This window comes from Bos indicus x Bos taurus, chromosome 23, assembly GCF_003369695.1.
Source record: "Bos indicus x Bos taurus breed Angus x Brahman F1 hybrid chromosome 23, Bos_hybrid_MaternalHap_v2.0, whole genome shotgun sequence".
Lineage (NCBI taxonomy): Eukaryota > Metazoa > Chordata > Mammalia > Artiodactyla > Bovidae > Bos > Bos indicus x Bos taurus.
Window position 1 is genome coordinate 4,814,322 of NC_040098.1, and position 25,989 is coordinate 4,840,310.

The following is a 25,989-nucleotide window of genomic DNA, read 5'->3' on the forward strand; positions in this document are numbered from 1 at the left end:
TAAGATCTGGTACGTTTTTAGAATTTATCTGTATCTTCCATCCTTACATAGGTATGTCCGCATGCACCTACCCACATGGATGTGTGGCTGTCTTATTATGCCTTCTTCATAGAAGGTGGATCTTTTAAGACTAGTTACTCAGAGGGGACCCTCCTACACTGTTGGTGGGAATGTGAGTTGGTGCAGCCACTATGGAGAACAATGTGGAGGTACTTCATAAAACTGAACACAGAGCCACTATATGATCCAGGAACCCTCCTCCTGGGCATATGTCCAGATAAAACTGTAATTCAAAAAGACACATGCACCCCTATGTTCATAGCAGCACTATCCACAATAGCCAAGGCATGGAAGCAACCTAAATGTCCACCAACAAACAAATGGATAAAGACGATGTGGTACATAAATATATAACAGTGGAATGTTACTCAGCCATAAAGAAGAAGGAAATAATGCCATTATGCAGGAACATGGATGGACCGAGGAATTATCATACTAAATGAAGTCAGACAGAGAAAGACAAATATCATATGATATCACTTACATGTGGAATCTAAACTATGATGCAAGTGAACTTACCTACGAAACAGTCTCATAGACATAGAGAACAGGCTTGTGGTTTCCGTGGAAAGGGGGAAGCTGGGAGGGGTGGATTGGACATTTATAGGATGGATGAACCGCAGGGTCCTGGTGTACAGTACAGGGAAGTATATTCAATATCCTGGGATAATCCGTAATGGAAAAGAATATAGAAATATGTATCTGTATAGCTGAGTCACTCTGCTGTACAACAGAAATTAACACAACATTGTAAATCAAGTATACTTCACTATAAAAAAGAAATTAAAAAATAAAGCTAGTCACTCTTGTTTTTCTGTCTCCAGGAAGCACGTTTTTTCTAGGGGGCTACGTGGCTCCTGACAAAATTGATCACTTTTGTTGCACTTAGGTACACATTAGAAAGATGAAATGTCCTTTTCTGAGCAGTATAACATCTATAAAATTACGCCATTAGAATTGTAAATTAATAATTTTTACCTTTGTAAGAAAGACAAGTAGTTTAATAACTGGTCTTGAAATTTTATTTTTATGCCTCTGCAATTCTGTTCCTAATCAAGAGCTACTTTAAATTCTTTTGCAAAGTAACTTATATTGCAACTTATAGATTAAAATGGTTTATGTAAGTAGACATACTATTAAGTAACTAACCAAATAAAATTCTGACCAAAGTTTTCAGATCAAGATTTTTCTTGTGATAATACATAGGACTCGCAAAACCCTTAGGAGAGTGGTCCAGAGAGCTCTTCAACAGATTATTTTCTAATCTTTGATTCTAAAAATGAGGAATTTGCAGTGCTAATAGTGTTATGTTTTCCCCCTGGGATATAGTGTTCATTAATTGTCTTAAAATTAAGTATCTTGAGGGTTTTTTCTGTTTTTTAATTAAAGTATAATTGATTTACAGTGTTGTATTAATTTTATAAATAAATATGTACATTGTATACTTTACATATACACACACACACACATACATACAGTCTTTTTTACATTCTTTTGCTTATGGGTCATCCCCAGATACTGAATATAATTCCCTGTACTACATGATGGGACCTTGCTGTTTTTTGTCCTGTGTATAAAAGCTTGCCTTGGCTGACCTCAACTTCCCACTCCATCCCTCGCCCAGCCCCCTCCCTCCTGGCACCCGCAAGTCTGCTCTGTGTCCCTGAGTTTGTTTCTGTTTCATAAGTAAGTTCTTTTGTGTCACAGTTGAGGTTCCCCATGTAAGTGGTATCGTGTGGTATTGGTCTTTCTCTGACTTCTCTTAGTATGATCATCTCTAGATCCATCCACGTCACCGCAGAGGGTATGATCTCATTCTTTGTCTGGCTGCGTGATGTTCCATTGAATATATGTGCCACATCCTCGTTGTTCCCCCATCTGTTGATGGATCGCATCTGTTGGTGGAATCTAGGTGGCTTCCTTGTCTTGGCTATTGTGAATATGCTGCTGTGAACACAGGGGTGCATGGGTCTTTGTGAATTAGAGTTTGGTCTGGATATATTCCCAGGAGTATGATTGCTGGATCATATGGTAATTCTGTTTTTAGTTTCTGAAGAACTTCCATACTGTTCACCATAGTGGCTACCAACTTACATTCCCACCAACAGTGTGGGAAGGTTCCCTTTTCCCCACACCCTCTCCAGCACCTGTCATTTGCAGACTTTTTAATGATGGCCATTCTAACCAGTGTGAGGTGGTACCTCATTGTAGTTTTGATTTGCATTTCTCTCATAATTAGTGATGTTGAGCATCTTTTCATGTGCCTGTTGCCTGTTTCAATGTATTGATAGTATTAGTGTCAGCATTTCCTGTGAATTGTAAAGGATCTTTTTAATAACCATTGAGTAACCTTGTGTTTGTTGGAAACACATCGTTAATTCCAGTGTAGAACAGATGCCATCATGTATGGTGACTGCTTATTTTAATCACCATACTCACTCTCTCAGTGATGGTTTGCCTACCCTGTAGCAATGAAATATTGCCTTGTTATTCATAAAAGGGATGTGAGCTTGTATAACCTTATCTGGAGGAAACAAATGCTGCATGCACTTTTTCAAGTTGAAGCTAGACGGTATAAGTAGGAAAATGACATCACGTTTGCCATCCTTTTTTGACTCAGTTCAGTATTATGAAGATCTGCTTTGTGTTACCATGTGCTGACCGTCAGCTGCGTTGGGCTCCGCTGACATGCTGGGGTTTGGGTGTCAGAGTGTCTCCTGAAGCCCCGGGTACATAAGTGCCCTGCAGCACGACGCCCGCTGAGGTGTCACCACCTTCACAGCGGGGCCAGGAAGCCCTCAGAAACACGGGAGGCAGGCAGCCAGGCTGGGGTAGTGGTTTTAACAACAGACTCCTTTTAAATATTTTTAAATTAGCATACAGTTACATGCAGTGTTATAAATGTAATAGCATTTTACAGTAACATTGTTCTTTCTTTTCCATTTCCTTTCTTGCCCTTCACACATTCACCAATAGAAGGCAAACAGAATCCTTCATTTCTTGGACTAGAGCCCTCTCGGTAGAATCCAGTTTCTAAATTGGCAGGGTTTCCCACGTGACCACAAGCCACCAAGCAGCGCTCAGTCGGGCCTGGAGGAGCCCGGGACGCTGTGTTGGCTGGCACCTGGTCCACACCATGCCATGGGGCCTGGTTTGCAGTGTGGGAGTGGTTAAATGTGCATGATTGGGTCAGCTCCCCTCTGGAAAGGCACAGCTGCTCTTAACCTCTGCTTTTCTCTCTTCCTAGTAAAGTTTGTTTTCTTTCACCTTTAAGTGAAAATTTAAATATTTTTAAAGTAGGTCCTGATATTTGAAAAGTGGGTCATTAGAGTCTGTGAGTCTGTTTCTGTTTTGTACGTAAGTTCATTTGTTTATGGTTACCAAGGGAAAGGGTGGGTGGAAGGATACACTGGAGTCTCAGGTTAACATGTGCACACTCCTGTATATAAAGGAGGTACTCAACAAGGACCCACTGTACAGTCCAGGGAACTCCACTCAGTACTCTGTAGCAACCTTTATGGGGAAAAAATGTGGAAAAGAATGGGTACGTGTATATATATAACTGAATCGTTTTGCTGTGCACCTACATCTAGCACAGCATTGTCAGGCAACTGTACCCCCGTGTAAACTAAGTTACAGCAGGTCATGTTAGCGGAGTGACTGGGCCTTGACTCCCCCAGCATTTATTCAGCCACAGAGACACGGAATTGAATGAGACGCTCTCTTGATCTTGTGCACCTTAACATCTGGTAGCTGTGCATGTAAATGGATTGTTTTATCAGAGCAAAATGCCAGCCTAGGACGCATCAGATGGCCACTCTGGAGGTTCGAAAGGAAAGGTCACTAGACATGCACGCCCATGATTTGAGATGACCCCCTGGTTACCGGGCGTGGGTAACACCGGTGCCGTCCATCCCCTCCCACTCTTGTCAGGGCAGGAATCGTTCTTGGTGTGCGGTCCAGATAGATCAGAGGGGTCAGTGGGTATTTGAAATTCAGTGCAGGGTTCGGGAGGCATGTCACATTTTTTAGGGCCAAGATTCTCATCTTTCAGCCCCACTTTGTGAGTTCTGTGATCCATGAATCTACAGATACAGTTCTGATGGCCAAAAGTAAAGCATGTGAGATACTTGTAAGCAGGTTGGTTTGACTGCCTCCAGACCTGTTGAGGTTTGTGTATCCTGCCGAAGCTGAGGATAGCTCTCTTTACCGGACTTTGAGATGGGCGCTTCTCCCAGAGCCCAGCCCTGTCAGACCACTTGCTCCAGCCTCTCGGGCCTGCTTCCCGCCTGGATGCTGGGGCTTCTCTGCTGCAGCCCAGACCTTCCCAGTTCCCGGCCAGCCCGCTCTCTTCCTTGGCACTCTTTGGATACACATTCCTGTCATTCCTGGCACAGTGAATGCTTCATTAAACACTAACCTCCTTGTCTTATTTACTAGAACATTTTTTTTTCAGTCCATATTGTTTCTGTCTCTTAAGGTTTAGGCCAAGTCCCAATTCTCCTCTCTGTGAATATAATAATTATCATATATTCAAGTTCAGGAGTGTGTTTTTTTGTATCATGTGTTTGTAAAGCATGAGATGGTATCCTGCAGTTGGATTTTGAGAGTGGGTTAGAAGATGCTTTTTCCGATTTCTGTTCCTCCCCTCTCTCAGTTCCTTGTCAGTGAACAATTTCCAGCTGTGAATAAATCGATTTAAGTTCTTGCTTGCTGGTTTAGCTCTGAGAGTCCAGTGGGCACTGCCTGAGTTTTGGTTTCAGCCTGCGCGCCTTTGTTTCTGCCGCAGGAGTTCATGAAGAGACTGGAGGAGAAGCGCGCCGCCCTCAACAAAGCCACCAGCATGGGGGACGCCATCCTGGCCATCTGCCACCCCGACTCCATCACCACCATTAAGCACTGGATAACCATCATCCGGGCCAGATTCGAGGAGGTGAGTGCGCCGCAGGCCGTGCGTAGGACAGCGGGAGCTGTGAGAGTCAGGGCGAGGGGCTGTGCACACTTGGGCAATTGATGATGCCTTTAAGGCTGTGGGAACCTGGAGGCTTGCACCCTTTGTGAGACCATTCCTCTGGGTATTACCTGTCTCTGCCACCCACTTTTCTTGAAGAAGTTACAGGCGTTCTGCAGCTGTGTCCCTGAAACATGAAGAGACAAATACTTGGTTCACTGTAGAACTTTCTGTCCAACTCCACTTCATATTTGCAGAATAGGTTTTTCAGAGCCATCTATGCTTATCTATGCACACCCAAGTGAATTCGTTTTGTATTTAAGATCTTAGCTATTTTTATTTCCACCCTGCGCTCCGTGGAGTTAGCATGCATAATCCTTCAGGGGATGCCAGTTCGAACTTAAATTAGAAGGTGAAGGGAAGCCTGGGTGATTGATGGCCATCTTCCCTTATGAGGGTGACCAGTGTTGTAAAGGGTTCCCATATCCTCCACCAGCTGGGTCTCGGGACCATTGATGGAATCTTGAAAGATTGGAAGAGTTACGAGTCTAGCCCAGGGTGATCCTGATACATGTTTCAATTTTGTGTACTTAACACCCGTGAAATCATGCCCTATGATGGAAGGGAGTGGGAACAAGGTCTGTTTGTCCATCAGGTGCTGGCCTGGGCGAAGCAGCACCAGCAGAGATTGGCCAGCGCCCTGGCTGGGCTCATCGCAAAGCAGGAGCTGCTGGAAGCCCTGCTGGCCTGGCTGCAGTGGGCCGAAACCACGCTGAGCGACAGGGACAAGGAGGTCATCCCCCAGGAGATCGAAGAGGTGAAAGCCCTCATCGCGGAGCACCAGGTAACAGACGTCACCCCAGCCCGCCTTCTCGGGCCTTCCCAGAAGGCCATGCTGCCTATTTCACTTCCTCAGCCCCCACCCCGGCCCTGGAGCTTCTCTCGCTTTGCTGGGGTCTCCTCCCCTTTTTGGACGCTCCTTCTCTTGGCCCCATGAGGGCGCCCCCCTCGGATGGGTTCTCCCTACCGGCCACCTCCTGCTCCCTCAGCGGGCAGCTCTCCCTGCGTTTTGTCCCCAGGCCCACCCCTCCCTCCTGCACCCCTGTGGCCTCCTCACCTCTTTTGTTCACTGGTCCACGTTTGCATCTTCTGCTGCCTGCTCTCAGCATCTCACAGGAAGCCCGCCAGTCCTTCAGACACATCTCATCTCAATGGGAACATACGGTCTCACTCAAAAAAGTTTCAGGTTCGGAAATGATGGGCATCGTACTGACCTACTGTTCGCTCATTCATTTCTTTAATATGAATTTATGAAGATCACTGAGTGTCAGATTACTTGGCTAAGCAATTAGCAGTGCAATCGTATTTTAATAGAAGTGTAAGATTTCAGCGCCTGTGCGGCCCTGAAGCGTCTCTGGCACCTGCAGTGTTAAAGTGATCAGTGTTCTCCAGGGTGATGAACATTCTGCAAACGTGCTTCTTCACTTTTCTCACTTTTGTCTGCTTCGTCCTTTTCCCATCGTTTTTATCAGTCTCTGCCTTTGCCACAGATTTCGTATACAGGGACACATGGTCAATCATGATCATAAGCCCAAGGAGAGGAGACAAATGACAAGACAGTCAGACCTTTTAAATATAAACTTGAGCCCAGAGGGCCCTCACTGGTAGAGCCCATTTATTAATAGGGATATTTGAGGTGTTTCCACATTTAATGTGAATGCTTTCTGTCACTGTATATCAAAGACATCTTAAACACTTTAGATATGTAGGTGAGATGTGTCCCTAGACAGCCCAGCTGACTTGTTGCTGAGCAAACAGATAGTCACTTTGAGATTCTTCATGGGGAGCCAGGATGCTTGGTCCTGGCTGGCCACACACAGGTTGTGTTCTTCATACAGCTGCTCCCAGGGTGGTCTTCAAACAAAAACAAATTGCTTTTGAAACACTGTACTTACTACCTATAACGCTTTGTAGTCTTTAGAAGTAAGTAAATGCTGTATTATGGTGGTTAGATTTTTTTCCCCCCTAGATAAAACATGCATTTTGTTCTTTTTCCAGAAATCGTAGTGTGGTCTTTTTATCCTCTCTCTTTTTAATTCATTTCTAAAGATAGTGTTCACTGATGAACTTGTATTTAGTTGATATCACTGCTTTCTTTCAGACCTTCATGGAAGAAATGACAAGAAAGCAGCCTGACGTGGACAAAGTCACCAAGACCTACAAGAGGAGGGCAGCAGACCCTTCCTCCTTGCAGTCCCACATCCCGGTCTTGGATAAGGGGCGAGCAGGACGTAAGCAGGCCATTTCTTTAAAATGAGGATGGTTATACAAGAAAGTTAACTTCCTTTTATTTTGAGTTTATGGTTTGACACTGGGACTTCTCTGGTGGCTCAGATGGTAAAGCGTCTGCCTACAATGCGGGAGACCCGGGTTCAGTCCCCAGGTCGGGAACATCTCCTGGAGAAGGAAGTGGCACCCCACTCCAGTGCTCTTGCCTGGAAAATCCCATGGACGGAGGAGCCCGGTAGGTTACAGTCCATGGGGTTGCAGAGAGTTGAACATGACTGAGCGACTTCACTTTCCTCTCACTTTGACATTTTGGAGGCATAGGTGATTCTACACGAGCCCTCAATAACAAAAAGTTTTCTTGAAAGAAAACATGGGCTACGTATTATAGCAACTTATTTTAAAATAAGAAGGTAAATCCAGGTTTCTATGTGTAACCTTATTTGCTTGAAGTATATCTTTAAGATTAGCCAGAAGAAATTAGAAAGATTTGCAATAAGAACAGAAATCATGACCTCCTTTGAAATGACTTGTTCTGCTTCTAGTATGTAAATAACCTTCAAGTGGAACGGAATAGGAATGACCGTGACCTAACTGTTCACTAGTAACCAGTAATCTGATTGATTTTGCTCATGGTCATATGACTTCAGGCTCTATTTACTGACTTCCCAGCCTGTCTTGACCCAACAAAATGACATCAAATTCAATAATAGCTTGGATAAGGTTTAGAAGACACACAATTTATACCAATTTGTTGATTTTCTGAATGCTGTATTAATTAAAAAAAAAAAAAGAAGAAAAAATGGTTTTGGGTCTGCCATGGTAAGAAAGTGGTTAGGGACTCTGCACAGACTCTTGGCTGTCCTGTGCCATACCCCTCCCCACCACCAGCTGGATCACGCAACCTTGGACGTGTTATCTAAACCCTTTCTGAACCTCAGTTTTCTCGCCTGTAAAAGGGGAGGATTATAACCTTCTTGGGCTGTGGTGAGGATTTAATTTAACTGCTGTGTGTGAAGTGTTTAGCGTACTTCCTGGACCATTGTTAAATATTAGCTCATTAAATTATGAGCTAATATTAAATTAGCTTTTTAATTTAATATTTAAAATTTTAAATTTAATTTAATTTTAAATTAAATTAAAAATGCTCATTAAATATTAGCTATTGATATCTCTGTACAGCCCCATGGGGGTTAGGAAATCTAGGCAAATCTCAGCTTGGACACTACCTTCCTATGTAAGCTGAGGCCAGTGATGTGTTTTTCCAGCTCACATCGAGCCGTTTAGTTGGATCAGGGAGCTCTGTGATGTTATAGAAGCCTGTAAGTGATAGAAAGAGGGCGGAAGCTCGAGGAGGGTGGTAAGTTGGGGCGTGAGCCAGTGTGCGGGGCTCAGCCTCAGCAGGAAGCGGGCCTGGAGGAAGGCCGTGCTGCCTCACACCAGGTGGTCAGGTTGGGGCTGTCGGGCGTCTCACTGACTGCGGCGTCCCCGGCATCGCCTGCCCGCACCTGCCATCCTCGGGGCCTTAGCCTCTCAGTCACAGCCAGGCTTCTGGAACCGAGTCACAGACAGCAGTGCCCTGATTAGGTAGCAAAGAGGAAGGTGGCAGGGTGCTTCTTTGGAACTCAAGTGGCACAGAATTTAGGTTGAAAAGTGTTTGAAGCATCAGTGTATTGAGAGAGCATCCTAGTACTTCAGGGCTCCTGTCAAGACATGTTAAAATGCCTCTGTCTCTGAACAGTATGTGATCCCTGTTAAGTAAAACGCACTTGGACCCTGATACCGCACTTCACCTCAATCAGAGTTTCTACTCATCACAGTCGGTAGGGAACTTGATTCACTCTGAATGAGGAGCAGGAGAGGTCAGACCTTAACACCTTCCAGACCCCTGGAGACTTTGCCATCCTAATCAAGTTGTGTTTTAACAGGTAAACGCCTCCCAGCCCCAAGCTTCTATCCTTCTGGATCACAGACGCAAATTGAAACCAAAAATCCCAGAGTCAACTTACTGGTGAGCAAGTGGCAGCAAGTCTGGCTTCTCGCCTTAGAGAGAAGGAGGAAGCTGAACGACGCCTTGGACAGACTGGAGGAGGTGAGGGGCTCGTGTGGGCATACTGGCATTTGCCCCCATTCACCAGGACGCAGTGCCAGCGTCTTGGGTTTTTTCAACATTTCTGGTAATAGATAAACTCTTGATGTCAGAGTGCATATTTTATTAATATTTCTGAAATTAATGCTGCAAGTATGAATGTTTTTATGGTGAAAAAACCCCTGATAGACGGGCTTTGGATTTAAGGGATCAAAGTCAAAAACAGATACATTGTAACATAATCAAAAGCTGCCGCCTCAGGTAAAGGTCTGGTTTGACACATTTGCTGGCAGCATCACCTAGCAACTGTAATCATTTATAATGCAGATCTTTTAATTATACATACTCTGATCTGAGGCTCTTAGAGTTTCAGATTCTGGAGCTGGTGAATGTTTAAAAGGTGGGAGTTGAGAGCGCCTGGTGGCGGAGAGCCCGAGGGGTTAAATGGGTCGTGCTGAGCTGGGCCTGCTCCCCAGGGGCACAGAGAATGAGTTTGCTGTACCAAAAAATTTCCTTTTGACATTTTGAGTTTTGTTTCTTCTGCTAAGTACAGAACAGAACAGTGGCAGTAATGAAATAAACTTTACAGGGTAAGCATTGAGGCCCCCTTTGCAAGACGATGTCTCTCTTGGAAAGAACGATGTGTGTGTAGTCTAGATGACCATCAAAAATAGCGTTAATCATATTGTGTAAGATAGGATTCTTGTCATCTAGAGCAGCAGTCCCCAACCTTTTTGGCACCAGGGATCAATTTCGTGGAAGAGAGTTTCCACAGACCGGGGGTGGGGTTGGGGGGAGGGGGTGGTTTCAGAATGATTCAAGCACGTTACATTCCTTGTGCACTTGATTTCTGTTATTATTGCACAGGCTCCACCTTAGCTCATCAAGCAGTGGATCCCAGAGACTGGGGACCCTTGAATCTAGAGGGTCATTAAAAATAATGGTAATTCATATTATATAAGATACAATTTTTTTTTCTAGAGGACCATTAAAAATAACGTTCATATCATATAAGATAAAATTTTTGTTGTCTAGAGGATCGTTAGGAATCACACTCATGTTGTATATGTAATTTGAGCACAGTAGTCACGCAGCCAAATGCCTCTTGCCCTTTTCAGCTTAGAGAATTTGCCAACTTTGACTTTGATGTCTGGCGCAAAAAGTACATGCGCTGGATGAACCACAAGAAATCTCGAGTGATGGACTTTTTCAGGAGGATAGATAAAGATCAAGATGGGAAAATAACCCGACAAGAGTTTATTGACGGAATCCTTTCCTCAAGTAAGTCCCAAGTGAGGTGGCCAGAATGAATGTAGTTTTTTTAAGAAAATGAGCACAGTTTAAGTTTTGGAGCCAGGAATCTTGTGTTATTTATAAGTAATTAGCATCACATTTAAATTCGGCTTTAAAGTCATTGCCCTCAAAAAACCAAAAAACCGTTCTTGGTTAAAATGTATGGCTTTGGAGGCAGGCACACTTACTAATTGTGTCACCACAGATAAATGGCGGTGGGTAAGCAGGTTGATAATTTTTAATTCTTAGATTGTGTTGCCTGGCATAGAATGGGCAGTCAGTAAATGCAAAGCATCCCTCTTTTCTGTTGTAGTTCACATTCTAATCTGATATTGTCATTAGTAGGAAATTACAAGGCTATAGAAATTCTTAAAGTACGTGCCCCCTTCTTGTTGACAAAATTAGTTTGATCCTGTGTTTGTGGTTTCTTTGGCGGAGGTTACCGGAAACCATTCTCAAAGTAAATTTCATGTAAATTATTCCATAAGTGGTACTTGAACCATATGAAATTTGCTAATCTTAAATAGCTTTTAGCCTAGACAAATAGCCACTTCAAAGGATTCAAGTAGTAAATAAGGGTAAATTTAGGCCACATATCTAGTGATTGTGCTTATGTTACATAAATCAGGTTTTTCTCTTTTTAAAGATTTTATTATATTTGATCATGCTAATCATTTAACTGGCCACACTATAATTCAGATGTACAACCAAGAGTGTCTCAAGGCAGAATTAACAAGTTAGTGCCACTTACTTTTTTTTAAGACTTAAAGGGGACTTCCCTGGTGGTTCATTGGCTAAAACTCTGCACTTCCGCTGCAGTGGTCATAGATTCAATTCCTCGTCAGGGAACTAAGATCCTCCAAAGGACCCACACGAGGAGGCAAAAACAAAAAAACCCACACAAATCTTTTTTGTAAAATGTTATTATAGGTGGAAGGTCTTATCAGCTTTCATTGGGAGTAGAGTGTACTGAGAATATCTTAATTATCAGTTGTATGTGGAATCTAAACAAAAAGTCGGACTCATAGAAACAGGGCAGGAAAGTGTTTGGCCGGGAGGTGGGGGAGAGGCTGGTATGAGGGTACAAATTTCCAGATATAAAATTAATAAGGCCTGAAAATGTAATGTATGACTGTGGTTTATATATGTATATAAATATGTTTGGTTATATATGTATAACATACGTATGTATATGTATATATACATGTATATATATATATGACATGTATATATGTGTATATATATATACACACACACATATATATACATATGTATGTATATATGTATACATTATATATACATATATATATATATGACATGGTGACTATGATTGATAACATGTATAGATTGGAATTTGCTGGAAGAGTGAAACTTACTCTTACCAAAAAAAAAGTGCAAAAGATAAATATGTTAGGTGATGGATGTGTTAACTAGATGAGAGGAATCCCTCCACAGTGTACATATATCACATTATTACGGTTGCACCTTAAATATCTTGCAGTTTCATTTGTCAGTGATTCCCTCAATAATGCTACTTACTATTGTTTTGAAACTGTTAAGAGTTCCCTACCAGCCGCCTGGAGATGAGTGCAGTTGCAGACATCTTCGACAGAGATGGTGACGGGTACATCGACTACTATGAATTTGTAGCTGCCCTTCACCCAAATAAGGATGCATACAAACCCATCACTGATGCTGACAAAATCGAAGATGAGGTACTGCTTACCTTTATACTGTGTGCAGAGGTCACCTCATGTTCTGCCCAGATACCCTGCACGATTGATGCTGCAGCTTTATTTCCACGTTTCGTTGTTACATAACGGTTTTAAGGATGCCACGATGTAATATTAACATTAGAGTGACTATTTTATCATTGCTTTTGGCAGGTGACAAGGCAGGTAGCTAAGTGCAAATGTGCAAAACGATTCCAGGTTGAACAGATTGGAGATAACAAATACAGGGTAAGTTTCCAAAATAGCTGTGTGGTCTGCTTAAAGGATGAGAATTAAACATGTGATCTGCATTGCTTCCCAGGAGTGCTAATGACTTATTTTTACCATCTATCAAAGGGTACTGGTATGTGAAATTCCAGCTTTTGTAACTTTAAATGATATAAAGGTAGCTTGTTGTATATTAGGACATATCTTTGACATGTACAGGATGTCCATTCAAGGAGAAAAATATTCAGAGGAAAACACATCTTGTATATTTAGATTGCTTCATATTACTTTATAATCTATTTTATTATGATCAGAGGTAAGTTTTCATACCTTCAGTAACAAAACTATTCCAAGCCAGGAAGCAAAGTTAAAATGTTGACTTGTTTTTATAAACGTGAGAAAGAGGCAGTGTTGTCCTCTGATGCAGAAATTTTTTTTTTTAATTTAAATCTCAATAATTCAGTTTACCTTCTTTCAAAACAATTACTTGAAAGCACTTGTGACTTAGTCACACTTTCTCTATCATTTTTTTCTCTCTTTTTTTGGAACATCTCTTATTTGTAGTAGCTAGATAGGAAATGTGCTGGTTTCCCTCCTATAGTCTGTTACTTATAAATGAAACAGTATTCATTTTGTTTTTTGTATTTCTACATTGAAAAACATTCATCTATTGGGCTGGCCAAAAAGCTTGTTCACATTTTTCCAGATGATGGCACCGAAAAACCCAAATGAACTTTTTAGCCAACCCAGTATACGTTTGAATTTTTACCTTAAATTTGAAGCCCAAACACTTTCCAAAAAACTTGCATAGAAAATTTTCTGATTATTTGGTTTGAAGTTGGGAAAAATGGGTACCTGCACATCTCTAAACTAGATACTATATCCAGAATCCCAAAGTGTGAGAGAGAGGGTGTGTGTGTGTTTTCTTGAGTCATATGAAAAGTTTCCTATTGAACTAATTGTGTCTTTCTTCCATTTTTCATTTTTTTTTATCAGTTCTTCCTGGGAAATCAGGTATAAACCAGTGGAATGTATTCTCCAGTTCCCAATGGTTTTTTTTTAACTTTAATTCATAGTCATTAAAGCTTGCCCTGGCCCGTCTTTCCCATGCTGTCCCCCTAGCGGCTACATTGTTGGTTGGCGTGGTGTTTCTGTCAGCGCTATAAGGGTCCTCGATCCAGGACTCCTTTCTGCTTTGTGTCTCAAATGAGGAGATTACCTTCAAGCACACCAGATAATCAGTTGTAGTCTGGCTAGGCACAGTGTTGAGTGCAGTTTTCAGCCCTATCTTTGATAATGCTGTTCCCACCTGTCACACGCAACTGCTCATCGCAGCACAAACTTGACTGTTGACAGTCTCCGTGCGGTCTTGGTGCTTGGCCATTGAGGAGGAGGTTGCTCTGATGAGGGCAGTGAGAATAGGGCCAGCCTCTGGCAGGGACCTGGGAGGACAGCTCAGAGTGGTCAGCACGGCACTCGGCCTCAGTGATGGTTTTCTCCAGAGCAGCCGCCATCCGTGTGCCCTGGTCCATCGAGTTCAGGCTTTGCATTCTGGGTAAAGTGTCGCTCTGACGGTCCTAAATGATACAAATCCCCGTGAGGAGCTGTTTCTCTTGTGACTTGACGAAATCCTAGCCGTGCTTATGCCGTTTTGCCCTCAGATTTAAGTCAGAATATTATAACTAAAGACAGAGAAATCATATTTTAATTTAAACAAGGAAAGTTTTTTTTTTTAACTCTGTGCTTTTGAAAACAGGCATGCTATTTGTGACACCTGACCATTTGTGTGTGCCCAGTTGCTTCAGTAGGGTCTGACTCTACGCCACCTCACAGACAGCAGCCCAGCAGGCTCCTCTGTCCATGGGATTCCCCCGGCAAGGCTCCTGCAGTGCACTGCCATGCCCTCCTCCAGGGGATCTGGCCATATCTACAGATACTACTCTCCTCCTCAGTTTCTAAGTCAGATTAGATCTTAAGTTTCAAACTACCAAGTATCATTTACTTGCAAGCAAATTATTTTTTCAAATAACATTTTAAAGTCATTTTGAATAGATGTTTTGAAACCTTCCATTGGTTTGCATAAGAAGTTACTTTCCCTTTCTTGTTATTTTCTAAGTTAGTAATTGTGACAGCATCTTTTATTTTTGGAAAGGATGAAATGACCCCAAAGGTTTAAGTCACTGAAAATACAAACAACAACATTATGTATTTTTCAATTTAGCTGTTGAAAAAAATCAGGGAAATTCTGAAGACATTGGTACCTGTCAGAGAATGCCATCTCAGAATTTAAGCTTATTCATATTTAGTATGATGGAAATAAATTGAAATATCATCCCTATAAAATAAATATTTTATATTATATGTGATATAAATATTTACCTATATCCTTAAAGCTTGTTTTCAATGTAATCTTGGACCAAAAGTGTATGTATGGTCTGATTATCTGGTTCCTTAAGGGTAATTTTCTTTGAATCCCCTCCTTTTCCTTTGCTTATTAGCAGCACCAAATTTTTTCTAACAAATTAAATATGTGTTTTGATTTTTAAATTTTAATTTACAGTTCACTAGCAGGTTCAGTTACAGGAGAGTTGAAATCTCAAGGCTTAAAAACCATTTTAGAAAAAGCAATGTAAAAAGGTTTGATGTGACTATCTTGAGTCCCACTGGTACATTTTACATACTTTCTGGATCCTTCTGAGTTTCAGGGTCTGGGATGGTTGGCTTTGTTCTAGTGTTCTCTTCCTGAAACTCAGCGTTAAAATTTATGAAAAGCAGCAAATTGTTTCTACTTCAAGTTTTTCTATTTATCATGAGCCCAGACAAATAGTCACAATTGTATGTTCCCTGCCTTATAAAGAAGCTCTTTATGTCAACTTGACTGTTGATTTTGCTATGGTATCCGCCAGGTTGGCAACCATGAAATTCAGTCTGGTGGTTTTTGTAAGTTGGTCATGAGCTTGTTAGAAATGATTTAAGGGTATAAAATCATTTCTCATGGGCTTTCATAGTAAATCAACCTTATGATCAGAAACTGCCTGCAGTCTACTTGTGTATTCAAGAGTTGAAGAATTTGTAGCATATCTGAGTGATCAGAGATCCACTGAAAGTGCAGGAAAAGACAAATGCTTCTCAGTGTCAGCAATTTTGATGCATACAGCTTTAAAGAAGGCCTTTTAGATTTAAAAGCTGTATCATTCCTAATGTGTCAGTGTCTGTCCAATATGACAGTAATCTAAAATGGCATGTTAATCCAGCCTTTAACAAATTAGCCTACCAGATCATTAGTGATGCAGAAATTTTATTTAACTGTGAAATTTGTATTAGTCATGATCATTTATTGTCTCTTTTGCTAAGTCAGAATTGCTTAGAGAAAGCAGATGAGTTTATGAACATTTCTGCCACAGATTTCCAACAGCTTTAGGTGTAAGATGAAGTTTTCATGAAGAAGAATCAGAGTTTATTAAATTTTCTTTAGGATCATGTTACCTCCTGGAACCCCCAGGAGACTGGATCAGTGCTTATTTTCATGGCTGTGTTTACTCTCTAGAAACATTTTTCAATTACTTCCTTACTAATGTTGTTTCTGTCGTAAGTGAGAAAAATCATTTTTAGAAGAAAGCTTCAGGATTACACGTGATAACCTTCGTCATCTTTTTTCACCCTATTTCCTCTGGGCTAAATCAGCATGCAGCCGTCTAACGCAGATCATGACAAACCCCTCTCTGAGATTTTACTAATCGCTGCGAACTAAGCAAGAAGTTAGAGTTGGTTGCTTATAGCAGATCGCACTTCCTGCCTTGGCTGAGATTTACTCTGGACAATTAGAGGGTCTTCTTTCTTTCCCTTCCCAGTTTGGAGACTCCCAGCAACTTCGGCTCGTCCGCATCCTGCGCAGCACCGTGATGGTTCGCGTTGGAGGTGGATGGATGGCGCTCGATGAGTTCCTAGTGAAAAACGACCCTTGCAGGGGTAAGGAGATGCTTACCGTCAGGGTAGTCACCCCGTGCAAGTATGTCCATCCCGTGTTATTTTCCAGCATCAAAAACATACTGGGGTGTACACCTGAATCTATCACAGCATTGTTCATCAACTCTGCTCCAGTGTATCAAGTAAAACTATACTCCCAGTACATAAAGTCAAACGTTTTTTAAAAAGTTAGCTAAAAATAACTTACTGAGGCTCATTTTGGTCATATATTATTGGGTTGGCTAAAAAGTTCTCTTGGGTTTGCCCATAAGACATTACGGAAAAACCCAAACGAACTTTTTGGCCAGCCCAATATGATGAATGTTCACATTGGTCTGTCAGCCTGAAGTTCCCAAAGAACTTGGGGCAGTTGTGTAAACTGTGTTCCTCGCTCTTGTTTTTTTTTTTTTTTTTTTTTTATTTTCCACTTCTCCTGGATAGCTGGGAGACTGGGGGATGGGAAACACTAGAATGTATTTTTCTGTATGAGACACCCCACCATCTGCAGTTTTCAGAATGAGCGATTCTACCAGCCAAGGACAGGATTTCCTCTGTCATTGAAAAGCAAAGTAAGAGGAAAGAAAACCGAGTGATGAAGATTGAAGATAGTGTACAGGAGAAGTTTGAAAGCAAAAGTGTTTCTGAAATTAGGGGGAGGTGAGGAAAGCAGTATTGAAAAAAATGTTTAAACAATAAGCTCCTGATTTGACTCTGAATTTTGAAGTTACAGATCAGCGCCCTAAGAAGGTGCACACACACCGCACCATAGCACTCAGGCGGGTGGGACTGGGCTCGGGTGGCCAGTCCGCGGGCCTCCCTGCTGGCCACCGTGGGTGATGACGCCTAAAGGAGTGAAGTAAAAGCAAAGGCGCCCTTTTGTTTTGTATTTGGAAACAGTGCAGCCTAAGGTAGCACAGCTCCACTTATGAAACAAGGGAGAAGGCAGAGTGCTCTGTGCGGTTGCCTGAGAAAGGCAGCTTGCCTGGGGCAGGGTCTTCAGGTGCGGTTTTCCTCCCGAGTCAGCCCTGTGCGTGCTTCTCTTCTAAACTGTGCACCAAGGCCCGACCTGAGAAGCCTTGGCGTAGTCGACCACTGTGCTGTGTTTCTTCTTCTGCTAACAGTTCTCTTGAATGTGATTGATATCCTGTGTCATTTCTTCTAGTTCATCATCATGGGAGTAAAATGTTACGCTCGGAATCAAACTCTTCAATCACTACTACTCAGCCTACTATAGGTTGGCGACCCCTCTCTTTGCCTCTCCCCTCCGGCCTCTCCTCTTTCCTCCTTTGACATTCTTGCTTTCGTTGTTTGTTTTCAAATAACGCGCTTCATCCATCACGTATGGCTTAACTCACATCCAACTGAGCTGGTGCTTCCAAATTGAAACTCTCGACATTGGACGCCCTTCCAGTGTTGCAGACGCAGGGGTTGTGTCTGTGATCAAACACAGGCCAATGCCCCACACGCGAGGCTCTGGCGGCGCCTCAAGAGCGCGTGCACACGTGTCGGCCTGAGTGTTGAATCACAGATGACCTCCCAGATCCTCCGGTCTGGCGTTTGTTATTTTGCATGTTGTAAAACCAGGTTTTTAAGGCATAAAATAAAAATACCAGCCGCCTTCTTGAAAGTGAAAAACCCGAAAGTTTATGTGTTGTCATCATGATTAATAACCCATCTCTCATTCTATATAACTGTTCAATTAATCCTGATGGTGAAATATTGGTCTCAATCTCCTGGCCTCAGTAGTACCTACAAAAGCCATAGTCCCTGCCTCCCTGGTCCCCTTGGGGTGGGGATGGCATAGGGAAACACTGCAGGCATCAGTAGCGGGTGGATTAACGGTATTTGAGCATGAGCTTGTCATTTTCATGCTGACTCTCTCTTTAATAGTGGTTCCTCTTGCTCTGGTGTCTAGTGTTAGAAGAAGCACACTTTTATTTCTATCTTCCCCCAACTTACTTGTATCTAAAAGGAATGCATTGTAAAGGAATGCATTTGACTTTTTGTGATGCTGAGTTGGAGTTGGCATGGCAAAAAGGTGTTCTTGCAATCCTCCACGTGGTCTGTGGTGCCCGGTGGCGATTTTTCCCCTCACATACTGAGCCCCTGTTTTTTGTTTTTTTTTTTCCCTTCCTTTCTTGTGTGCGTGCCTTCTCACGTGTTCCACCATCCAGCTAAAGGAAGGACGAACATGGAACTGCGGGAGAAGTTCATCTTGGCGGATGGAGCCACTCAGGGCATGGCTGCCTTCCGGCCGCGGGGCCGGAGATCCAGGCCCTCATCCCGGGCGGCCTCGCCCAGTCGGTCCACGTCCGTGTCCGGTCAGGCCGGCCAGGCCGCCTCCCCGCAGGTCCCTGCCAGCAGCACGCCTAAGGTAGGACGCGTTTTCTTCTCCTCCACACTCCCCGTCTAGAGCAGCAGTCCCAGCCTCTGGGGTCTAATGTCTGATGTTCTGTGGTGAAGCTGCTATAATAATAAATAGGAATAAAGTATGCAATTCATGTAACGCTCTTGAGTCATCCCCAGACCAATCCCTGGTGCCAGAAAAGGTTGGGGACTGCTGTGCTAGAGTCTGCTTTTCAGTGTTTGGGGTTCCTAGAATTTGCAGGACCAGCTTTCTCCAGATGTGTCCCTTATCACAATATGGAAGATGCAGGATTAAATATATGTGTGTGGATGTGTGTGTGTGTGTGTGTGTGTGTGTGTGTATTTTTTTTTTTGGTATGCCTTTGCCTTGTGGCCCATATAGAGACAATCTGTTTGGAGACTTTGATACCTTTTAGACTGCATTTTCTTTTTAAAGCTTCATTCATGTTTTTGGTGTGTATGATTTGCCATCAGACCTTTCCATTTGTTTTTAATGACGATCATTCTTACTGCAAAATGAGTAGCTGTGAATCTCTCTCTCCATGGCTTTGCTTTTTATCTGCCATCCTTCACGTTTGATTTGCCATTGTTCCATACAGATTCTCCATCCTTTAACACGCAATTATGGTAAACCCTGGTTGACAAACAGCAAGGTGTCAACTCCCTGTAAACCAGCCGAGTGCCCTGACTTCCCCGTGTCATCTCCAGAGGTATCGTAAGGCCCCAGATTCCAGCCTAACAGCTGCCTTTAACTATCACTAGCCCTGCTGCACCTCCCCCTTGATAACTGCACTTTTGACAATACTGTGTCTTTTTAAACACTTCTTTGTAGTAAGTCTCAACCCAGCATTTCTAGGCAGACACGAGAGTAAGGGGTCAAACAGAAAAGACGGCTTGTAGCTCCCTTAACCTTGCCACCACTGCGGGCTCTTGATCGCTTTTGCTTTTTGTTCTCTTGCTCATACTTCTGCTTTTCTCCCCTGGGAGAGTGAAATACAGGAGACTATACCCAGACCTGAGTCCAGTTTCTTTTCAAGCTGATGGTTTCCTTCTGCTTCTAGACATAATTTCAGCAAGAAATACTATAATCCTTTTTGGGAGAGAGTGAAAGGCAGTGTCATTTGCAAGAGAATCACTTAAAAGAATGTGGATTGAGTGTTCTCTCTGGGCAAGGTCCTTCTGACTGTCTGGTATGTTACGTCTGTCCAAGAACACTGGGTGGTTGGGACATAGCCTTTTAGTCATCAGTGCCGGAGGTCAGGGGCTAAGGTAGGCACAAAGTTATCTCTCTTTCTCAAAAGGTGTATGTCTTTATTAGACTTGATGATTTTTAGTCAGTGTGCTCTTTTTTAAATGACATGCTCTATGGGGATAAGATATTTAGGTGATATAAGATTTGCCAAGATTAACTCCTATATCAGATCATTTATGTTCAACTGGAAGTCAACCATATGTCTTTTAAAGAAACTTCTCTGTAAAATGATAAACATAGGCACATATTTGACCAGAATCACAAGAATTGGGTGGGAGAGAATCTCTAAATAACTCTTCCTGAAACCAAGGAGGCATTTCATATTAAAGGCAAGGACTCTTGGATGCAAGTAACTTAGTACCACTCGAAAGCCTTTTATGCTTTTCCAAAACTCTTTCTTACGTATTATTTAACCCTCACACTCATAATGAGAGGCAGGCAGAGGAAATATCATTGCCCTCCTGAGACCGGAATGGTGTAAATGGAAATTGCTGATGGAGGTAGAATCGGGCACAAACCAGTCCTCATCCCCAGCCCCTCGTCCCTCTCCCTTCCCCCGAGTGAGCGATGTGGTTTAGTATCACATGTTCTGTCTCGAGGTGTCACTTCTGATGGATCTGTTGTGGCCAGAACTGAAAGCAGAGGAGGGAACCTTACGTGAGATGTTTGTTTTAAATATTTAGGGCTTATGAATGGATAAGAAAGCTGTGGTACATATACACAATGGAGTATTACTCAGCCATTAAAAAGAATACATTTGAATCAGTTCTAATGAGGTGGATGAAACTGGAGCCTATTATACAGAGTGAAGTAAGCCAGAAAGAAAAACACCAGTACAGTATACTAACGCATATATATGGAATTTAGAAAGATGGTAACAATAACCCTGTGTACGAGACAGCAAAAGAGACACTGATGTATAGATCAGTCTTATGGACTCTGTGGAAGAGGGAGAGGGTGGGGAGATTTGGGAGAATGGCATTGAAACATGTATAATATCATGTATGAAACAAGTCGCCAGTCCAGGTTCGATGCACGATACTGGATGCTTGGGGCTGGTGCACTGGGATGACCCAGAGGGAGGGTATGGGGAGGGAGGAGGGAGGAGGGTTCAGGATGGGGAACACAGGTATACCTGTGGCGGATTCATTTCGCTATTTGGCAAAACTAATACAATATTGTAAAGTTTAAAAATAAAATAAAATCAAAAATAAATAAATAAATAAATAAATATTTAGGGCTGTGCTACTCCGTTAGTTCAAGTTTTTAAAAAATGGAAACCACCCCCCCACCCAAATTAAAGTCTTTAGGTAATAGAAAACTAGGTATGATTTCAAGTAGCCTCATGAGACAAAACAACAGTATCCTTCCGTGGAGGGGTCTTTCAGAGGACTGAGTAGCTTTGTGATCATAAAATCAAGCGCGTCAAGGCACCTGACGAGTGCTTTTGGTGTTCCGGGGGCAGGAACTGTCACCTCGCATAATATATTTCATCACCTGCGAGTCGTCAGTCTCTCTTGCGTTGCTGAGATTCTCAGTTAGGGATTTAGCTGAAGCAGAGCTGTCAGACTTCATTTGGGGAAGTTACTGCCCTCCTCAAGCCCTCCTCTTTCATGACTGTGAAAAAGTGATTAGGTAAGTGTGAGGATTGGTTGTGGTTAGATGTGTGATAATATTTTGAACACTCAAGTAATCTATATGAATTCTATTTACATTCTATACTTAAATGTATAGAGAGTATGTAAATGAATTATGAATATCACTAATATTAACAAATTGCAAGTCTGATGTATCAGGAGGTCTTACATGTGCTTTATTAAGCATTTAAAAGTATTTGATAAAGGAAAATTAATTTTAAAAAGCACATATAATTATATAGATTTATTTCCTCCAAACAGCTCCCTGACTGTGAGCTCATTGAGGGATGTGATATCCTTATACTTCTCAGGAGATTTGTTTTTTCTTTTTTTTAACTTTGGAAGAATTTTCAAAATGTTGTCGTGATGAAGAAAAAGTGCAGTGATTTTAGACTTATAATAAAAATTTCATAGCTGTGACTGCTTGAACGCTTGTAAGAATTTTAAGAGAATCATCCCAAAATGGTGTAAGGTATCTTGTGTGTGAGGACCATAGAAAGTGACAGGGCCAAGGGATAAAAGTGACGTCTTACAGATTAATAAAGTGTCACTTTTGGGGGCCATTTTGTTTGTTTAAATGATGGCTGTCTAAGCATTTCTTATTTTCTTTCTGTTCTGTTTATTTCTGTCTTGGTCCCTAAAAGCCTTGCAAGCAGCAGATAATCCAAACACAATTTTTCAGAGCCCCATCTTCTGTCTGTACCATGCAATCACCATCCTCTTTTTTGGCTGAACTCGGAACTCTGTGATATTCACTGACTGTCAGAGATACTAACATACTCACAGTTTGTTGCCTCTATTTTCATATCTTCTCTCCGACATGGACTCATCTCCTTTAGAGGGTTCCCTCTGAATGCAGGGAGAGAACAAGAAGTTCGTAGGTGGGAGCTCAGTGCCTTGTTAACCGGTAGGCTGTCCCCTCCACCTCTCAAGTGTCAGCGGAGGGTTCCCACAGCCTGCGAAGCAGTGTCGGTGGAGGATCATGGGACAAACGCAGTGTCTGAAATGTCTTTTCCCTACTTAACCACAGGGAACTCCGATACAGGGAAGCAAGCTCCGACTTCCGGGATACTTGTCAGGGAAAGGCTTCCACTCCGGGGAAGACAGTGGCTTGATCACCACCGCAGCTGCCAGAGTGCGGACCCAGTTTGCCGGTGAGTCCGGGGTGTTTCCTCCCTGATGTGATCTAAAGGTGAGAGTCCCGTTTCTTCCTAGTCAGGGAAGACGAATGATGCTGCTGTGTGCTTCTGAAATGACAGGTGGTCCCAGTCATCCATTTAAGATAGGGGATCAATGAGCCAAGGGGAATAAGAGACTCAAAAGGGAAGGTACTTCCCTTTCAGAAAGTACCAGAGAAAGATGAGAGAGTGACTGTGAAATCAAAGAAAAGCTACAACAGAATCTACCCTTTCAGGCCAGAAGGTCTGGCCTCCTTTGCTGCTTGATAATTGCGCTGGGCTGTTTTGGGTGGTTGGAAGAGCCCAACCACTCTGGTTCTGACTCCAGGGTCCTGAGCACAGCAAGCCTCAGTTCAGTTCAGTTCAGTCACTCAGTCGTGTCCAACTCTTTGCAACCCCATGGACCACATCACGCCGGGCCTCCCTGTCCATCACCAACTCCCGGAGTTTACTTAAACTCATGTCCATTGAGTCAGTGATGCCATCCAACCATCTCGTCCTCTGTCGTCCCCTTTTCTTCCCACCTTCAATCTTACCCAGCCTCAGGGATTTTCCATTGAATCAGTTCTTTGCATCAGGTGGCCAAAGTATTGGAGTTTGAGCTTCAACATCAGTCCTTCCAATGAACACTCAAGGACTGATCTCCTTTAGGAAGGACTGTTTGGATTTCCTTGTGGTTCAAGGGACTCTCAAGAGTCTTTTCCAACACCACAGTTCAAAAGCAGCAATTCTTTGGCGCTCAGCTTTCTTTATAGCAAGCCTGAAGCTTCTTTAAACAAAGTTTTTTGTCTTCCGTTCCCCTCTGCTTTGAATTCCTTATCTGCAGGTAAAACTTTGACCAAGTGCATGCTGTGCAATTGCACTGCGCACATCCCTAGGGCAGACCTGCCACACTTTGGAAAACACAGTCTCCAGTTCAATACGTCTAATCCTTCCATCTGTGTCCAGTCAGTGGAATTCCTGTTTAAGTGGGATGGCTCCCAACCTCCACTTTGTGTGTGTATCCAGCTTTTTGTATATTTCATCCACTTAAGGGTCACAGCAAGGCCATAAAACCCACAGGTATTGCCTGAGCACCTCCTGGGTGTTCAGCAGACTGGCTGAGATTGAGTGTGGTGGTGAGCTTCGAGAACCGGTGGCAGGGGGCGCAGGAGGCAGGATGACCTGTCTCTGCCCTCTCTCTGCTCAGATCCCAGGAGGACGCCGAGCCGACCCGGGAGCCGGGCCGGCAGCAAAGCCGGCAGCCGGGCCAGCAGCCGCCGCGGCAGTGACGCCTCGGACTTCGACATCTCGGAGATCCAGTCCGTGTGCTCCGACGTGGAGACTGTCCCCCCAACACACAGGCCTACGCCCCGAGCAGGTTCTCGGCCGCCTGGAGCCAAGCCTTCCAAAATCCCCACGCCCCAGAGGAAATCACCTGCCAGCAAATTGGACAAGTCCTCCAAGAGATAGTGCAGTTGGTTCCGCCGCGGCCCTTCCTGAAGCCTTTACTATTTAAGTCTGAGAGATGTAACATATGATGTAGAGATTATTGTGAAATATTGCAAGAGGTGAGTTTAAAAATTCTGCAGATGGCCTTATCTGTGTATTTGTCTTTTTCTTTCCTCTGTATGATTTTGGGTCAGATAGTCTGGGGTTGGACTCACACCCTCTGTGAGGCAGGAGAGAGTGTTTGACAGGCACAGAGGTTCCTACACTGAGCACACGGTACCTGAAGGTAAGTCCACAGCCTCCCGGCAGCCAGCCCTCCACTGGGCGCTAATGTGAAGGATACCTCATGACACGCCCCTGCTTCTCTGGAGACCCCGAAAAGCCAACAGACACCCCCAGGGATCTGTTCCGAGATGATGTCAGTGTGAACTGCGAGATGGGGGGCAGAAAGACAGACACACCCACCACGGTTCTTATCCTCCTGCTGACAGAACTCACAGGAGGTTCCTTTCCGCGCCTTCCCATGCTCTGAGACTCCCAGACTCTTGTGCATTTCTGCGCCCATGGCTTCACCTGAGGCCAGAGGCCACCTGGACCTGAGACCTAGTATCCTGTAAGAGTATCATCATAAAGTGCATTCATCTAAATGTGAGGTTTTCTTTTGCTTGAGTGGACAGTAGCGCCTGTACCATTGAACTCATTTTGTATCAAAGCAAGTTTGCTTGCGGAAAAGCTATGAAATAAAATATGTCCCTTAACTACATTGCTATGGAATTAATTTTTTTCCCCAGGGAAAAAAAAAACAAATCCGTGTATTTTTTTATGAGCAAATATCCATTTGGAGTGACCAAAAGAGACTTAAAAATGGGTTTATTTTGATTTTCTCATCTGAAATAATCATGTTCTGGTATTATATCTATATTTAATAAATATATACCTTTTAATTTATTATGTATACTCACATACTATAGAAAGATATTATTATAGTATGCATTTAATAAAACATATTCACATGAACATATGGAATAACTGATTCTTTAAAGTGAATTTTTTCCATTTATTTGTTTTAAATAAATGTTATATGGATGATCTCTCTTTAGTAACAGTGTGATAGGCTAAGTTTGGGGGACAGAAACACAAGGATATAATATATAATGAACAAATGATAAAATAACAGTCATTCTACTTTTAATTCAAAAGTGCCAACCATGTGCCAGCCACTGTTGGTGACACTGAGCCTACAGGGTCCCCAGCCCTCTTCTCTTCAAAAGGGGAAAAGTTAAATCACTAAAAAACATGAACTGAAAGCAGGGAATGTATGACAAGGTAATATAGTTATATCCTTTTAGCCTGCGTACATTTAAGAATCAAATGGTAGAGTTTTATTTAAAATGGCATCAAATATGATTAGAAGGATAGCAAATGGTTCCTTTGGAACCATGACCAGTTATGACTTCCCTCGTGACATTGTCAATTTATTTCACAAGTGGGAGTGGTGGTGATCAGGTTCAAGGTGATAATCATGTTTTCCTCACGTGA

At 42.8% G+C, this 25,989-nt stretch overlaps 1 protein-coding gene across 25 annotated transcripts in view; it reads left to right on the plus strand.

Annotated features, from left to right (window-relative positions):
- Nucleotides 1-25,253, plus strand: part of DST (dystonin) — a 520,430-nt gene extending 495,177 nt beyond the window's left edge. For 11 of the 25 annotated variants that reach the window (XM_027524344.1, XM_027524353.1, XM_027524349.1 and 8 more), the window contains 14 exons: nucleotides 4,850-4,993; nucleotides 5,667-5,855; nucleotides 7,173-7,302; nucleotides 9,226-9,389; nucleotides 10,505-10,667; nucleotides 12,240-12,394; nucleotides 12,566-12,640; nucleotides 13,616-13,633; nucleotides 16,471-16,588; nucleotides 17,748-17,819; nucleotides 18,760-18,959; nucleotides 19,552-19,662; nucleotides 22,872-22,995; nucleotides 24,209-25,253. In XM_027524344.1, coding sequence (XP_027380145.1) covers nucleotides 4,850-4,993; nucleotides 5,667-5,855; nucleotides 7,173-7,302; nucleotides 9,226-9,389; nucleotides 10,505-10,667; nucleotides 12,240-12,394; nucleotides 12,566-12,640; nucleotides 13,616-13,633; nucleotides 16,471-16,588; nucleotides 17,748-17,819; nucleotides 18,760-18,959; nucleotides 19,552-19,662; nucleotides 22,872-22,995; nucleotides 24,209-24,471 — 1,926 coding nt within the window. In that variant the 3' untranslated portion in view covers nucleotides 24,472-25,253. The remainder of the gene's footprint in view (nucleotides 1-4,849; nucleotides 4,994-5,666; nucleotides 5,856-7,172; nucleotides 7,303-9,225; nucleotides 9,390-10,504; nucleotides 10,668-12,239; nucleotides 12,395-12,565; nucleotides 12,641-13,615; nucleotides 13,634-16,470; nucleotides 16,589-17,747; nucleotides 17,820-18,759; nucleotides 18,960-19,551; nucleotides 19,663-22,871; nucleotides 22,996-24,208) is intronic. The other 14 variants (XM_027524350.1, XM_027524355.1, XM_027524369.1 and 11 more) reach the window with 5 other exon arrangements.
- The last annotated feature ends 736 nt before the right edge of the window (nucleotides 25,254-25,989 follow it).